Source organism: Oreochromis niloticus, linkage group LG23 (genome assembly GCF_001858045.2).
Source record: "Oreochromis niloticus isolate F11D_XX linkage group LG23, O_niloticus_UMD_NMBU, whole genome shotgun sequence".
Taxonomy (NCBI): domain Eukaryota; kingdom Metazoa; phylum Chordata; class Actinopteri; order Cichliformes; family Cichlidae; genus Oreochromis; species Oreochromis niloticus.
This window is the reverse complement of record NC_031986.2, coordinates 31270587-31288381: the sequence shown is the minus strand read 5'-3', so window position 1 is coordinate 31288381 and position 17795 is coordinate 31270587. Positions and strand designations below refer to the sequence as shown.

General features: G+C 40.0%; 2 protein-coding genes across 7 annotated transcripts in view; one reads left to right on the top strand and one right to left on the bottom strand.

Annotated features, from left to right (window-relative positions):
• The window catches only part of evi5b (ecotropic viral integration site 5b), a 44394-nt gene that overhangs the window by 6061 nt on the left and 20538 nt on the right, over nucleotides 1-17795 (bottom strand). For 4 of the 6 annotated variants that reach the window (XM_025902824.1, XM_013270743.3, XM_019351761.2 and 1 more), the window contains 9 exons: nucleotides 17480-17540; nucleotides 17329-17382; nucleotides 16335-16367; nucleotides 15795-15947; nucleotides 14894-15025; nucleotides 14608-14748; nucleotides 13899-14057; nucleotides 13109-13255; nucleotides 12864-12959 (listed from right to left, as the gene is read on the bottom strand). In XM_025902824.1, coding sequence (XP_025758609.1) covers nucleotides 12864-12959; nucleotides 13109-13255; nucleotides 13899-14057; nucleotides 14608-14748; nucleotides 14894-15025; nucleotides 15795-15947; nucleotides 16335-16367; nucleotides 17329-17382; nucleotides 17480-17540 — 976 coding nt within the window. The remainder of the gene's footprint in view (nucleotides 1-12863; nucleotides 12960-13108; nucleotides 13256-13898; nucleotides 14058-14607; nucleotides 14749-14893; nucleotides 15026-15794; nucleotides 15948-16334; nucleotides 16368-17328; nucleotides 17383-17479; nucleotides 17541-17795) is intronic. The other 2 variants (XM_019351760.2, XM_013270746.3) reach the window with 2 other exon arrangements.
• The window catches only part of lg23h1orf146 (linkage group 23 C1orf146 homolog), a 69161-nt gene that overhangs the window by 44146 nt on the left and 7220 nt on the right, over nucleotides 1-17795 (top strand). The window lies entirely within an intron of this gene.

Genomic DNA, 17795 nt, shown 5'->3' with positions numbered 1-17795 from the left:
GGGAAGATGTGCGCTCGGTAAGGGGTGGGGTGTCGAGGTAAAGCGGTGACACTGAGTCTTCACCGCCTGAACAACACCCCAAAATACAGATAGGGTTTAGATTCCTGTGGTGAGGTGGGGTTCAATATGGCGGGTCCCAATAGGCCTTTTTTTTTTCACATGGAGAGGTCTAAACAAGAGAGATTATTCCAAGAACCTGTTGTTTTTGAGGTTTTGCTGCTCCAAAACACTGCAACGACAAGGACAGGCAGTTAATAGAGACTTCCTGGTGTTCAGCTGTGTGAATCGCCAGGTGTCAGGCTGTGGCCAGGGACAGCAAACGTCTCACAGAAACATGTTCCCATTGTATCTTCAAGTCCCAGTGTGTTGTGTTTTTGTTTAGTTCAAATAGTGCAGTGTAGGGGCTTTCTGCATTTTAAAAAGTACACTACTAAATTTGTTCAGCCTCCTGGCAGATCTGAACTGAGCATCAGATAATCTGAGATCAGCCTTTAATCATCCGCCCATTTCATCACATCCTGGGCAAGTGGGCAAAATCACAGCTCATAAAAAAAAAGTGCACATGAAATGCCGATTGCATGCGACGTTCAGTCGGCTTTACGCACATCTCCAACAGTGTGGTAATGACGTAAAGGTTATTTTGAATCTGCAACGACATCTATGAAAGATGTGTGAAAATTAAGTGCTAAAAATTTTTTCTTTCCTCTATCAAGTTTTCAACAGAATTTAGCCTTCTGCTGAAATAAGAAAGACAAAAGATGCGACTAGGATAAAGATGTGGTCACTGCAATGACACTCATCTTACAGATTTGTTTCCAGCATTAGCATGACACATATGCAGTACACATCTGAGAAGTTGGGTTTTTTTTTTTTTTAACACACTAAAACTTTTAGTATAAATCTCTGAGTATGTCATAGAAACCTCAAAATAAACCATGCATGTCACCTTTGGCAGAGTTGCTGCTTCAAGATGAAAAACCACTTCCTTTAAAGCCCAAAGACAACAGAAGCCATGGTTGCGATAGTGAAAGAGTCCTACACACAAACCCTTCTAGACATCTTGGTTTCACTGAAATGTGTTTTCAGTGAAACACTGTGTATTATCATTATTGTTCATCTCTTCGTTAAATCTCTGCAGCATTTTCTGACTTGATACTGAAGCATTTGATCTTCAAAGTGATGGACTACATCAGTATGTGCTACAGCTCTAAGTCCTAAGAGTCACAACATTAATCTGATTCCAGTCTGACCTCTTGTACGAAAACCGAGGTGAAAACTGTCACCAAGATGTGTCACCATCTCTGACGACAAAAACTATGAGACTTCTGCTCTTTTTTACCTTTTCTTCTAAATCAAACCAAAATTTTACCCACAGGGTATAGAGACAGTAACCAAACCACAGACCAAGAAGCCCAAAAGGCACAGTGATTTCAAACTGTGGCACTGACAAAAAACAAAACAAAGAAAAATCTGCAATTTGAACTCTAGACACCGTTTACAATAGAAAGCGGTAAAGGTCTAAAAATGTGCGACCCTTGTTGCTAACATATTTGAGTCAGAGTTCATTAGGCAGATTAAGAAAGCACGCGGGCGGCAGCAGTAAATTTTTTGGTGTTGCATGTTTTTGCTCCATCACTTAGTAACCAAACCTCAGACCACACTATGCCTCTGAAGGGGAAGAGGGGGAGGTTTTTTGTAGGTGTCAAACTTATAAATAGCATGGCCCTCCAGCTAAGATGATCAAAAACACCCTAAAACTCATGAATACAGAGGTTATTTAAAAAGCACTAAGTCACAACAGTTTCCATCAGGACTCATCGGATAACCAAAGTTTCCAATTTGACACTCTATTAAAGGAAATTATATTTACCATAAATCCATAAAACATAGGAAGTATAATCATCAAACAGAATCGGAGAAATGCATTAACGAACTAATTTACTCAGTGTAGAAAACTATTTGTTACAATGCTTCAGTATTGCCCCCGTAACGCAGCAGGCGTGATTGCCAGTTAACGTGACAACACTAAACTTTTCATCTACCCACATATCTGCAAATCCAGAACATCTTTCTTTTGGTAATCTATTTAAGTATCACCACAAGGTTGACAGCTAAGTGAGTGAAAAGCAGTCCTTACAGCACTTCACAGAAACATTTTGTGGTGAGAGTGACTCCACTGTAGGAAGGAGTTCAGACAAAACGTGAGACTCTGCAACTCTGGTTGTCTCTGCTTATGTTACGCGTTGAAAATCAAGCTTGGTTGGGGTCTGCATCGCTCCTTTTGAGGATCACTCTGATATCAGAAATTTCTTGCTGTTATTTTTGTGTTAGCATCACCAATGGTGTATAAAGAGGTTAGCATGTCACTTTCACTTTTGAAGTGCCAACTTGCAGCTATAATTCAGGGGATTAACTAAAGTATTTTGGACTGCCAACTACTTTTCAATCTCTGAAAAAAGGGGAACTGACTGTAATTCCTAAACAGTTAATGCAGAACTTTGGTTAAAGTCCACAGTTTAAAGATTTAAAGTCCACTCTGGTGGTGTACAAAACTATTTTTAAAAAGTGTAACAAGCCAAATAGTTATTGAACAAGCTGTAGACCTACGACCTAAAATATGCTGAATCTGGGATTTAAAGCAAAACATTACCACAGAACAAGCTACTACAATAAATAGCAGGATATGACTGCAGTATATTAAATCAGCTTTAACAACAAAGTTAATACTCCAAAGCTAGACTCCTGACTAGCATGCATAAATCAGCTGTGTTGGATCAAGGACACATCTAAAACCTCATAGGACTTCACAGGACTGTGCATTCCTGTGAAGGTACAAGTACAAGCCATTAATGACCAGCTTGTAGAACCATCTTTAGCATCTCCTTTTTTCTTTTCTTTTTCAACCAACCATTCTGTTATACATTTGCTGCTGTGCTTGGGATCACTGTCCTGTTTCATGATCCAAGCTTTAGCTGGTGGACAGATGGCCTCAAATTTGACTCTGAAATACTTTGGTATACAAAGGAACTCATATGGTTGACTCTATGACTGCAAGGTCCCCAGGTGTGGCTGCAAGACGAGCCAGAATCATCACCCCTCCACCGCCGTGCTGACAGTTGGTACGAGGTGTTTGTGCTGATATGCCGTGTCTGGTTTTTGCAAAAATGTTGCTGTGCAATTTGGCCAAACATCTCCAAGTCTGCTGTGCTGCCACATTCTTTTAAGAGAGAAGAGGCTTTGTCCTGTCGTCCAGTCTTATTCTAATCATAATCTCATTATTTTTTATATTTAACATGTTAACTGAGGTCTTTAGAGTCACAGATGGTGAGTACTTCAAACCAGCGTGTCCCAGATGTCACACAGGCACTTTTATTTGATTTTTGATTCCACTTTTACAGATTTTTGAGTGCCGTGTACCTAGAGCTGGGCGATAGAACGATATCGATATGTATTGCGAAATAACTTTTTCTCAATAGAAAAATGAAACTATTGCGATAGACCTCATCTCTCTCTCTTCCTGTCTTTAAAAAAAACAAGAACAGCCAATCCAAATTAAGTAGCGCAGAGCTGAACCAATCACAGCCGCAGCGTCATGTCACGTGACTTGTTACGTACAGCACAAGTGCCAAGCCGCACATGTGTATTTGTTTGGGAAGCAGCCAGCCGCCGTGCCGGCCGGGTAATGGAGAAAATGAGTGTGCCCACTAGAGAAAAATCAACCGAGAGCTTGGGTGACCAGGTTATCGAAGAGAACACAGATGACGGTTCCAATGCCGGAGAGATTGTCAAAAGGAAGGGCCAGAGAAGTTCCGTAGACTGAAAGCGCTAATTCGTCATCGAAAACAACCGGGAGAATCCCTGCGAAGCAGCAACAGTCAATTGAGTCAGCTTTCTCCAGCGTCTTACCATATGACAAAAAAGCTAAGAGACATAGCGACATAACGAATGCCATAGCCTACCGTCTTGCTAAAGACATGCTACCAATAAACACGAAAATGAAGGATTCAAGCAGCTAATTGAGGTAATAGCTAAGCTATACAACAAGGAGAAATTGAGAATTTCCTTTTAGTTCTCAGTTTATTTGATATTGACAAAAGTTAGTTTGTTTTACAGAAGAACAGACAAAACTGACTAAGATTTATTTTTAGAATTAATATTTTGTTTCTAAGTGGAATTGACAATTTAGTAGTCTGTTTTGTTTGTTCTATTTTGAAACTTAAACGCTTTAGCGGCTGCCTTTTGTGTAGTTTGCAATATTTGCCTTTATTTATCTGAAACTGAAGTCTCATGTTCCTTAAGTACATCTGCCCTGTTGAACTTATTATTGGAAATAAATATTTAAATCAAAACAAGCTGCTGATTATTTCACATTTTACTTGTGAGCAACGGCACATTTAAATCTTACAAATATAGTTATTTGGCTTATATCGTGATATATATCGTTATCGCCTGAAATGAAAAAACATATCGTGATATGAAAAAATCTTATATCGCCCAGCTCTACGTGTGCCACATAAAATTGGTGTGAGGTCAGTAAGCACAACCAGAATTCATACATAATGCACACCGGATTATAAGGCACACTGTCGATTTTTGAGAAAATTAAAGGATTTTAAGTGCACCTTACAGCCCGAAAAATACGGTATACGAGTTTTGTAAGGTGGCTTGTTTCAGGGCAGGGGGCTGGGAAGACTTCGTGGTCTGGGATACAGCAGGCAGTTTCACACACTTTTCATTCTGCACTTTATGGTGCTGTTGTAAACGGTGATACAGCGGTCCCTCGTTTATCGCGGGAGTTACGTTCTAAAAATAACCTGGGATAAGTGAAATCCACGAAGTAGCCAACTTTATTTTTTACAATTATTATAGATGTATAAGGCTGTAAAACTCCTCACTACACACTTTTCTCGGACGGGCATGAACATTTTCACACTCTTCTCTCTTGTTTAAAACACTCGTAAGTTTAAACCTTGTTGAAAGAAAGAAATAAGTCCAGTATTATAGAATTAAACTAAAGGCACCTGTAGGTGATGACGTTTCGTCGACATTACTGTGTTTGTTGGGGAGAAAACTTACAGACATACAGTACAGCACTTCAGAGTCACACTGCTAGCGATCGAAGATTGATGTAAATTTGACAAGCTGAACACATTCTATACTGTACAGGAGACACGGCACAAGATTGATTGACAATGGTCTACAGCAAATCAGGATGCAGAACACACACAAAAAAAAGCATGCAAAATTGCACACAAAAAAAAATCAGCAAAACAGCGAGGGCATGAAAGGTGAACCGGGATATAGCGAGGGACGACTGTAAATATAACGCAACATAGACTATATCGATATAAATAATATTGTCACAGCTTATATCTCGTATAAAGGTATATCGGTGTTTTTTAAAAGCTGTCTTAATGCATAGTTAGTATTTGCTTGATTCTTTCGTCTATTTATCCAGCTCTTCCAGGTCTGGTTAGTGGGGCAGCATGCTAAGCACTGCCCAGACATAGTGATGGTAAAAATATGGATAGGCCAGTAAATCAAAAGCTTTGCCTTCACAATCAGAATTGTCAATCCACTCCAGGTTAGCGATGAGCTTTTGTTTCAATAAAATAACAACAACAACAACCCCCCAGAAAACAGTCAGGGCTCTAGACTAACTTTTTGCCATGGTTGCACAGGTGCGCCTAACTTTTTTTAAGGTGCACCCAAATTTTTCAACCGCATCGCTTAACACCACAGCTTTACGTTTACATTTTCACTTTTTTTTTTCCTATTACTGACCATACAGACAATATTGATTTGTAAATGATTAACTAACAATCTTGTAAACACAAAGTTCTTTATTTGGTGCACATTTCTACAAGAAAGAAAAGTTACCATATTTTTTGGACCATAAGGCGCACCGGATTATAAGGCGCATTAGGCGAAACCAAATAGTCAGATAAGACAAACTTGACTCAACTAACTACCTCAACTAATTCTCTCGCAGCTGCTCTATTCCCACGTTCTACTGCGTGACTGAGTTTGAAATCCACTTCATAAGCATGTCTCTTAAAAGTTGCCATTTTGGAGTCCTTATACACACAATACGGTAACATTATGTTGAAGCACGGTACGTATTACTCCGCGAGGCTTCTGACTACGGTAGCCATAATGCTCCAACAATCCATCAAGTGGTGCGGCTTCGTAGCTTACCAAAGTCGTACTAAAACATTTTGACAGATTTTTGAGCGCCGTGTACCACATAAAATCAGTTTGCGGTCAGTAAGCACAACCAGAATTCATACATAAGGCGCACTTTTGAGGAAATTGAAGGATTTTAAGTGCTTCACTGAGCTGAAATTTAAACGTAAAATATCTCAAGATATATATATATCTATATATATATATATATATATCTATATATATATATATATATATATATCTATATATATATATATCTATATATATATCTATATATATATATATCTATATATATCTATATATATATATATATATATATATATATATATATATATATATATATATATGTAAAAAATGTCAAAATTAAAAGTGCCTCAAAGGCTTCCAACTGAACATCTCAGTATCTGAACATCTTACCTTGAGCATGGGCATCTGAGAGGTTCCGCCCTTGACCATCTCTGATTGTTTTAGACCATGAAATGGACATAATGTGTGTCTATTGTTGACCACACGGAGACTTTTAGAATTGCAGAGACTTTTTTTTTCTTTTACTCGAACAGTTGGTCGCACCGGTGCAACCTAGGAGTTTTCTGGCGGAACATTGGTGGAATGTGCAGGTGTCGCCGTGCGCTATTGGATTATTGTGGGAATTCCCTATGTCATTTCCCCTTTCTGCGTGTCTGTGCAGAGACACGTGTGATATACAAGTTGATCGAACAGCAGCAGCACAGAGTCGCTGCTGCGGCGCTTCAGCTGCGCATTCAGCTACTCTAAGCAGCACCTTCATGATCGGTTTAGGCCACGATATCGGCATAATGTTGTGTGCCGTTGGCCACACAGAGAATTTCAGAGTTGCAGAGACTTTTGTTTTTTGTTTTTTACTCGAATGGTTGGTCCGTTGCGCTGGTGCGGCCTAGGATTTTTTTTTATCGCACCATTGAGAAATTGGGTCGCACTCTAAAGCCCTGACAGTAGTTCCAGCGTGTGCAAAAGTCTGAGAAACCTTTTAGTTAAACCAAGTGAAGAGTCAATAGAAACAGTCACCTGACTGAGAAACTGAAAATGAAGATGTGCCTATTACGCACAGGAAAGTTAAAAAAAAACAAAAAACAAAGAGCTTTCAGAATGCAATTTCCATCATCTGAAATGTCGTTCAAGAAACAACAGTTAAAGGAAACTTCGAAAGAAAACTGGGCAAAAGGGTACAGCATAAAAAAACTTCGCAATAGCTGCAGTGAGGTTTATGTGACATAAGAGCCATGCTGCATTGTTTCACTGACGTGCAACAAGTTTAAAGGGAAGAATTATAAGTAAACTATCTGCCACCTCGTCTCAAACCATTAGATACATGCAAAACAATATCTGGATAAACCGAGCAACAAATGAAAACAAATGAAACAATCCAAACATAGAACTTTACTAGCGTTTTTAAAGTCTTTTTAATCTAAATTTAGGAAAACTGTTAGAGCACAAAGAGCAAATCACCATATGACTAAAAAAAAGAAAAAAAAGTAGACAATCAGAGCACTGGGAGCTGCATTTGCATTTACCACAGTTCCTGTAACACCCTCGTCATTTACCCGACACTAAATTAATCACTGTCTGCCACAAATGTTTGCACATTAGGTACGAATTAAAAAGAAAAGTTGATGTTTCAGAATCAATTGAGTGCAATGTCATATTGCTCACTGTACACCAATACTTTCTTATACAACTTTGCCCTTTTGATGCCCTGTCCTTGAAAATTTAGTGGGGGAATTTGAACATGCTGCATGTTTAGGAGCCCAAAAAACCCAAACAAAAACCAAACCAAAGCAAACAGTAAATAAATATTTTCAAAAAAAATTCTTTCAGTATCCATTTCCTGAAGAGATTACCTATTTCCGTTGAAAAAAAATTAACAATTATGGTAGCTTTTGTTTGCTCCCAGCACCTCTTACAACACATATACAATTCCAGTTCTAAAAAAAGATGTAAAATGTAAAAAACAGAACGCAAATCTCATAAACCCATATTCTATTAATAAAGCTGATATCATCAACAGATTCAGGGAATTTGAAGAAATTAAAGAAATCTGAAGAATATTAAAAACAAGTATACTTTTCTGTCAGGGAAATTCCTGCATGCACTCAGGAATGCCTTCAGAAATCTCCATCTGTGAACTCAGTTGTGCCAGTGCCACCAACATATACACATCTCTATCATGGAAAGAAGAAGCCACACGTGAATATAATCCAGAAAAGATTTTGTCCTCTCTGGGCTAAAGATCATTTAAAATGAACTGAGGCAAAAAGGAAAACTGTTCTATGGCTTTTGGAAAAGCTGGACACTGTGTCCTCGAGACTAAAGGGAAGAAGGACCATCCGGATTGTTACCGGCACTCACAATCCTGCATCTATGATGGGGGTGCATTAGTGCTTATGGAATTGACAGCTCGTGCATCTGGAAAGGCACTATCAGGTTTTGGAGAAAAACATGCTCCTATCCAGATGACGATGCTAAACTCCACATTGCATCTATTACAACACCATGGCTTCTTACTAGTAGTAGCAGTAGTAGTAGTAGCAAGAACTAGATTTGGAAACCCAAGAAAGCACAAAACACTGGACAGTAACTGCAACGCTGCAAGGTGAGATTGCAGTTTTTGAGAATTAAAACAAGCATAAATCACCTGCTGCAACATCAAATATGTGACCAAGGGTAGAAAACAACTATTCCAACCTGCCATATTATTTGTAGCTTCAAGCATTTTTTAAAGAATCATTTCAACCCTACAGGACGCCTGATAGCTTGAAGTCATGCGAGCCCAAGTAAATGGTCATGTCCATAGCCTTTGTTTCTTCAGGTTACATACAAGTATTACTTTGGCAGAGGTGTGTGACGCATCAGTTCAAAAGTGAGATATCAGATGGCGACTGTCACTCCCAACTCATCATTTTTCATCATCATCATCAACAATAAAACTAGAAAGTTTCATTGTTTAATGAAAAACAATTCTTCCCTCACCCCAACCCACAGTTTTAAGTGCCTAAACCTAACCAGCAAGTGAAAGTGAAACCAAGTAGAACATACAAACACCCTAAGGAGACCCTGACCACTGTTTCCTGACTGATAAACCTGTGACACATGTTCCTGCCACCACTAAATACAATCAAGGCAACGTAATGATGGAAGGAGAGCATTCCACAACCTGGGGGCCACCGCTCTAAAACATCTATCTCCTCTGGTCTTAAAATGTGTTCATGGGACTACCAACAGCCTTTGATTAGATGATCTCAGGCTGCGAGAGGGAGTGTGGGGTTCTAAAAGATCAGAAATGTAGGCAGGGGCATCACAATTCAAAGCTTTAAAAGTCAGTAATAAGATTTTAAAATGAATTCTAAAATGTATTGGAAGCCAGTGTAATGAACGTAACACTGGTGTAATGTGCTCTCTTTTTCGTGTCCCAGTTAAAAGCCTTGCAGCAGCATTCTGGACTAACTGGAGACGCTCAAGATTCCTTTTGCTCAAACAAAGAAAAAGACTGTTACAATAATCTAAGCGAGATGAAATAAAAGCATAAATAACCATTTCTAACTCAGATTTAGACAACAGAGTTCGCAGTTTGGAGATCTTTCTTAGCTGAAAAGGGCAATTTCTAATTAACTGGGGAGAGTGTTGTTGTAGAGACATGGCAGAATCAAAGATCACACTGAGGTACCTGAGGCTCGGGTGAACAGATGAGCCAAGAGAACCAAGATGCTGTTTGATTAGAGATAACTGGCTGTTGGGGGCAATAATTAATGTTTCTGACTTCTCAGAGTTCAACTGTAAGTAGTTGTCACCAAGCCACTGTTCAATGGAAGCTAAACATTTAATTAAAGAGGACAGTTTATGGACTTCCATTGGCTTAAAAGAGCAATAGAGCTGAATATCATCAGCATAGAAGTGATAAGACACCTCAGGAAACTGCCTAATTATATGTCTTAGAGGTAACATGTACAAAAGAAAAAGAATAGGACCCAGAACTGAACCCTGCGGTACCCCACATGTCAGATCCTTAGAATGAGACATAAACTGATTTGCAAAAATACTAAAAGATCTGTTGGAGAGGTATGACTGAAACCACTTCAAAGCCAAACCGGACATACCGACTACGTCTCGTTTATCACGGGAGTTGCGTTCTAAAAATAACCCGCGATAGGTGAAATCCACGAAGTAGCCAACTTTATTTTTTACAATTATTTTAGATGTTTTAAGGCTGTAAAACCCCTCACTACACACTTTATACACTTTTCTCAGACAGACATGAACATTTTCACATGTTTCTCTCTTGTTTAAAACACTCAAAGTTCAAACCTTCAAAGAAAAGTCCAGTATTATAGAATGAAACCAAAGGCACCTGCAGGTGACGACGTTTCGTCGACATTGTTGTTTGTTTGGGAGAAAACTTACAAACATACAGTACAGCACTTCAGTGTCACACTGCTAGCAATCGAAGATTTCTGTAAATTTGACAAGCTGAACGCATTCTGTACTGTACAGGAGACATGGCACGAGATTGATTGACAATTGTCTACAGCCGATCATGACGCAGAACACAATGTGCTGTACCCCAAAAAAAAAAAAAAAAAAAAAAAAAGAAGCAAAAATTGCACACCAAAATATCCGCGAAACAGCGAGACCACGAAAGGTGAATGTGTTATAGCGAGGGACCACTGTACACAGGTAATCTGTACATGAATGTAGCTTGTGCTGATACAGATAAGGAGCAGTAAAGCTGCTCCTGCTAGCACAGGGCTCATGCTATTCCTCTGCTGTGTATGTACTGTGCAAGGTGCAAACATGCCACACTCCTGTGCCCACACTCTGGTGCTCGCAAAAAAAAAAAAAAGAACTGCTTGAGAAGCACTTAAAATTGAAAACTTTTAAAACTTTCAGCTGACAAATTTTAAAGAAGCAGCTTGATAATGTCACCAGCTCACTGACATTTAAAGAGAGTGATATCGATCGTGGTGCATGTGAAAAAATCTGGTGTTACGTTAAAAAGCATGGGAAATTTTAAAAAGCTCTGGAAAACTGCAGTGGGTGGTTGTGCAAAGCAGATGTGACAAAAGTGCCTTCTTCTTGCAGGGCTGTATGTCCTGCTACACTGGAGAAACTCCTGAGCAATATTCCGGGTACACGCGACAAAAAAAAAAAAAAAAAAAAAAAAAAAAACCCACAAAAGTTGAGCATCCGTGGAGTTGCTTCAAGTGTTTCAGTGCCAGGCATCACTGGACATCCCCCAGTTGCTATAACCAAAGACGTCAGAAGTGTTCTATGAAGGTGTTTGTGACTGATATCTGTGTGTGGGTTCAGTACACCCAGACAGAGAAGACAGTCGCAAAATAGATATTATACTGGTGGCTCCCACAGCCAGCTTCCAAATAAGTGGATTGAAAAATCCCCTCCCAAAAATGACAGAAGACTTTAACCTTATTCAAATCATTTCAGGAGAATCAGGTGGGGATATTTTCCTAAGTTGTCCTTCCCCATATGGAAACACTTTGGCTTGGAGACCATAAGACACACATGACACAAACTCACTGGCGGTGAAAGCACTGGAATCTATACTAAGGACCTAGCAAGTTAAGGACTGGCTAATGTTGAAATGCTCAGGGCTGTATTGCGTGTTTTTTCTAGAAGGGTGCCTGTGTGTACAAGCCAAGTGTTTAAAATCATAACGGAAACCATCTTCACAGATATTTAAATTCCATTTTCACACCCATGCCCCATAGCCAGTTTACACACAACAAGATTATCTGCTTGTTGCAACACTCACTATTCATCGAGTATCTTTACTTGCATGAAAGTGGTGAAAATGGTGTGAGAAGTGTTGAACCCATAAACACCTTCAACAATATCAAGTCTTCTTAGATCACTGTCTCTCTTTAGTATTGTTGAGTGTTGTCACTGGGAGAACAGGCCTGCATTTGTTTTTGGTTAAGCTTGTGGAGCATGTTGAATTCATTAGGGTGATAAATGCTACTACTTCCTTCTCTCCTGCTTGTTAATACTTGTAATTCCCATTTACGCTGGGAATAAATATAGATGAAGGTGATTCCAGCTCTGTTGAATTATATGCTTTAATATGGTTTAATATTTCTGATTTGTGCAAAAAATGCCTTTCCCCCCCAGTTTTCCACATCAACTGAAATCAATTAAAGTGCATTTTTTTCAGAATTTCCAACAGATCTGCATATATACTTGGGTTATGTAATAACAACAGTTTAAAAAGTTAAAATGCGCTTCATTGGAACCGGAAGAGGTTGCGGCTTTACCAGATTTGATTGACACTGGTGTCTCCTAGGCAACATAAGGAAACAACACATGAGATTCATATCATCAAAGCTCTGAAATGCTGATTGATTAATGGAAATTCAGACATTTTCTTTCCCTTCTGCATATCTTAAACCAGTAAAGAAGCTCAGACTGAAAACCACAAATCTGCCAGGTCAAACAGTCACTATTATGGGTATAACTTTGGATGATGTGTTCATAGGGCCCAAAAAAATATAACTTAGGTTTGTCACCACATCCTTGTATGGGACATTTCCTTTTATGGCTGAAGGAAGCTTACATGTAATGTGGTTTGTGAGGGAGTTGAGGAAATCCAAAGCTTGGTGCAGTGGGTGAAGTGTGAGTCAAAACCTTACCTGAATCTCGAGCTCAGAGATCTGTTGCTGGAGTTCAGCCATAGCAGCAATGTTGTCAGCTTCCCTTAGCCTCACTGCCATTACTTCTTCCTTGCTCTGCAGAAAACAAACCAGAGAACTCTCAGGCGACAACCTCTCTAAGAAATCAATTCTTTTTTTTAAAACTTTACAGATTTTAACCACAATAGCGTTGCAACGGTTTGCCCCAGAGGTGCAAAGTTGTGGAGCGCAGCAGCAGTTTGTACCTTGCATTCAATCTCAGCTTGTCTCCTCTTGATTTCTTGCAGTTGCATGTTTAGATCTTTGTTTTGTGTTGTCAGTTTCTGCACGCGCTCCTGCAGAGAGCGACTCTCCTGCTCCGCTCGACGCAGCTGGTTGTTGTGAATCTGATTCTGCACATTTAAAAAACAAAAGCGGATTATTTTACGTTAATGACTGATGGTTCAGGATAAAGAAACTGAAACTTTATGTGGCTTTCAGCACTACTTCACTGTTCCAGTTTCTGTGTTGCATACAAAGATAAATGCTGCCCTCTGAAGGCTGCTGTGTAAAATACAGGGAGGGAATTCCCTTATTTTCCAGCATATTTACTACTTATCACAGTTAATATACATTCACTTTTTTACTGATGTTTTCATATTATTACAACTGCAGTGGGTCGTTGTGCAAAGCAGATGTGACAAAAGCACAAAAGTTGAGCATCCGTGGAGTTGCTTCAAGTGTTTCAGTGCCAGGCATCACTGGACATCCCATACTTCTGCCAAGTATGCAGTATACAGTGTGAACTGTATCCCTGGACTGAGAAGGATATCTGAATCTGAATTAGTTTACGATGCTGTTTTCCTAATTTTATTATTTCTATTTGATATATATTTGTGAACATGTGATGAGGAATTTGAATGATGCTTTTTAAAGATCCAGATCAGGTTCTCCAACAGTCATTTTAAGTTGGGGAAGGAAGTGTTATTGACTAACCCAGATAACAAACCAAATCATAAATTATATTAGTGCTGTTAGACCGATTCAACCTCTGACCTGTGTCTCCAGCTCCAACATCCTTTGCCGCATCTCTCGAAGCTCTGCCTGAGCCTCGGCCTCACGTAGCCTGACGCTCATCAACTCGTCCTGCAGCTCGCTCATGGTGTTCTTCTTAGGACTGTCCTTCCAGCGGCCAGCGGTGCGTGCCAAGTGACGCTGGAAAGGGCGGGGACAGTCAGTCCTGTTTACCATCACTTACCAAATAAACACTTGACTTTTACCATTTGCGTCCCATACTAGATCTGTGCTCTGTAACTAGCAGGATTTACAGGGTACCTGCAAAGTTCTCTTAATACGACTTTAAATGGAATCTTAAATAATTACTGTAGTCAAACTCATGAATCACTGTTTGAACACAAGGTTAATGTACTGTTAAAACTGCACAGCCTTAATTATGCAGTTGCATTTAAGTGTGCAGAGGGAGCAAAAACAGAAGCACTGCATGTGGGGTTTCTCACAATGGCATGACTAAAAGCAATCTTAATTTAGAATATTTAAATACTTTTTGAAAACCAAAATCCACTCTGATTTTAAACAGCGTAGTTTGGTGTGTGTGTGTGTGTGTGTGTGTGTGTGTGTGTGTGTGTGTGTGTGTGTGTGTGTGTGTGTGTGTGTGTGTGTGTGTACACAACATTTGCATTATGATCTGTCGGGGTTTTGATTAGCCATTTCAAGTTGTCCTGGGTGCTGAAATGTTGGTGCTCACCTGCCAGTGGTCCTCCAGATCTCTAACCTGCTGTCTCAGCTCTTTCAGTCCAGTCAGCGCCTCCGCTTCCCTCAACTTCACCCCGATCAGCTCTTCTTGCAGCCGCGCCACATTGGTGTCATCTGGTAGCGATGTGTTCCTCTGGAAAAAGGTGGAAAAATCACATTTTTCTTAAGCCTTTAAAAAAGAAATGACAGGGTAGGGCTAGATCACAGTAATACTCTGTGCCGGCTGAGGTTTAGGCAGTACAGTTCCACTGCAGTTGCATTAAAATGACACAACTCACTTTTTCCATATCGAGAATCTTGTCTTGCATTTCCTTGAGTGCACACTGGGACTCTGCCTCCTTTAGTCGGGCCTGCACGAGCTCTCTCTCCAGCTGCAGGACGGACTCCTCAGAGAAGCGTGGGGGTCCTTTCTACAAGGAAAAAAAAAAAAGAAAAGGAAAAAAAAGAACAAGTGAGCGAGCAGAAAAAAAAAAAAAGCAGGAAGGACAGCAGACATAGCTGTATGCACTCACCTCAAACTAAATTCAATCTCCAGTAATGTCCACAATACTTACACTTATCCAAGTACTCTCAATTCCTCTTTACACTAATTTCAGCTGACATCAACCATTTTTCCTTTCACTTCCACATAAATAATTCATGAACAATATTTGTGCAGCAAGACAGCAAATTATGTAAAACACAGTAAAGCCTGCACATTATCGTGTGGCATCCAACCATTAATAATTAAGGAGATGTGTTGTGCAAGGTGAGGATTCAATGAACAGGGGGCCATGTGTGAAATCTACCAGCCTGAGATACAACCTGCTTACAAATTCATGAAAGCATTTCTGGGAATGCAGAAGAATATAAATTGAACTTTGTAGCAATCTGTGTCTCAAAATGAATTCATGCATGCCAAAACAGATCATTACCTAAAGTGAGAAAAGCCCTGCTCTGCCATTGCAGATGCCCCACCATGTATCCAAAATCAGGCGAAAACACATGTTTACAGGCCCAAAAGTAATCTGTAGCACACCTAATGATAATATAATAGTCATCCTGAGGTTATACGTACTGCACATCACACACAGGCCTGGGCAATACCCTAGTCTCAGTGTCACAGCTCCAGTCACACTCAGGTCAGCCAGATGAGCCAGTGCAACCTGCCTGCCTCAGACTGTCTGTGGCCCTTCTTACCGCTTGTGGCTGCTGCTGCTGCTGGAGCTGCCTGATGGTTTTCTTGGCCTGCTCCAGCTGAGCACTGGCCTCCTCGCTCTGCTGTTTGACTGTAGCCAGCTCCCGTTTGACCAGGTAGTTTTCCTCTGCCTCTTGAGCTCGAGTCACTTGTCCCTTTGGACATAACCAACCGATGAGGGGTGGAGTGAGCACGACAAGAAGTAAAATGAAAGGACGGAATAGGTGGGCAAATCAGAGAAGATGAGGGATTGGGTTTTCTAAGGACATGCTTGTTTTTAACTCTAAGCAGCGTGTGATTTAGTTTTAATTCCTTAGATGTATTTAGCATCTTTTGTGATTCTCTTACTTTGTCTAACATGCCACCATGTGGTTTTCCATGCACTTATTTAATGATGTGATCAGCTGTGGTAATCTGGTTTAGCACTGTTACTGCCCTTCACTTTGCTAATCATAGGCATGCATTGCTAAAGAGAGACAAAAAGATGGAAGAAGGAAAGTCCAGCATAAGTTCTAAGGGTAAAAAGAAAATGAGGAGTATACCTGGATCAATCTATCTGCCAAGGAAGCGCTTTCCTACAAAACAGAAATATCAACAAGAGACAGCAGAGAGAGAGAGAGAATCCAGAGGACAGTTTAAAGCACACAAAAGAACAACTGATTCTTTAAAAGAAGAAGTGCAATGTTCATTTTCCCTCCAAAACGTTTTTGTTTACACAATGTATGATGAGGTAGAAAAGGAACATTGCAAAGCAGGTGTGGTGAAAAAGGTGCAAAAATAAGCTGGTGACAGAGCGAAGAATTGGGCGGTGCAGATAACAAAGAGAGGTTTCAGACAGGAAAAAGCACAGGGCAGCCCGAGAGTGAAGTTTGCTACAATAGCAGCATGACGACAGTGTTAAACAGCGGTGTTTTACTTAACAGAGGCGCTGGGGCTCCATGGTTTATCCAAGCTTTTAACGGTTTCAGTTAGTGGAGAGTTAATAGATCCTGAGAGTTACGTGACGAGGAGCAGCAGCCTCGAGTTTGGTTTAAACTAACGGACTCGTTTCCGCCCTGCAGGCAAACACAGCATAGCAGACACCCTTAATATCCTCAACAGACCTCATGCATGGTGCCTTTACCAGGCAGTAGAAGTGCCCATTCAGAGAGAACCAGTATTGTGCACAATGACACAAACAGTGCACCCCTGACATGCAGTGCTTTGTATCGACGTCAAGTATCAAGCAGCTCCGTTCACATTTGAAACAGGCTTCTCTGCTTCTGTTAGTGGGGTCAGCTGGGTTTTTAAATTCTCCACATGACCTAAAGCCCAAATCCATCAATGTTTCTGACTTTATCTACAATCAGAACATTCACCATGCCAGTCCATGATGGCGTAACAGCAACTTTCAACTAACACAGCCCAGTTAGTGAAAGACAAGACTCCGTCATTAGGAAACACGCATGATATATGGACATAAACAGCAGAATGGGTTAATGTAAAGTTGATGAGGAGAGAGCAGTGTCTGACTGTGACAAACACTGATTCACTCACTTTCTCTAGTGTGTCTATCCTCTGCTTCAGAAGCCTGTTCTCTGTCCGCAACCTCTGAAAAATACAGAATTGCAAAAAGACATGAGAAAAAAGAAACTACTACAAATTGTTTACATGGGATGCTCTGGCACTTTAAAGTATGTCCACACACCTTTATCTCCACCTGTTCCTCCATCTCTTTTGTTTTGATTGTAGTGTATTCTTTTTCTAACCTGAAAAAAGCACAGAGCATCTGTTAAGACAAGTCAAGTACAGAATGATTAGCCTGAAGTCGACTGATAGAAAAAGAGCAGCCATGAATATTTAAAAAAAAAAAACAAACAAACACCTAAATTGCTATCATTTTTGAATTTCTATTTAATGTTGCATTAAAAGCATAAGACAGTGATTGTCTTTTAACAGTTTGTAACTTAAAATCATAACAGGGAGTTTCTAAAGTTAAGACATATGCTACTTTGTGTTGTTTA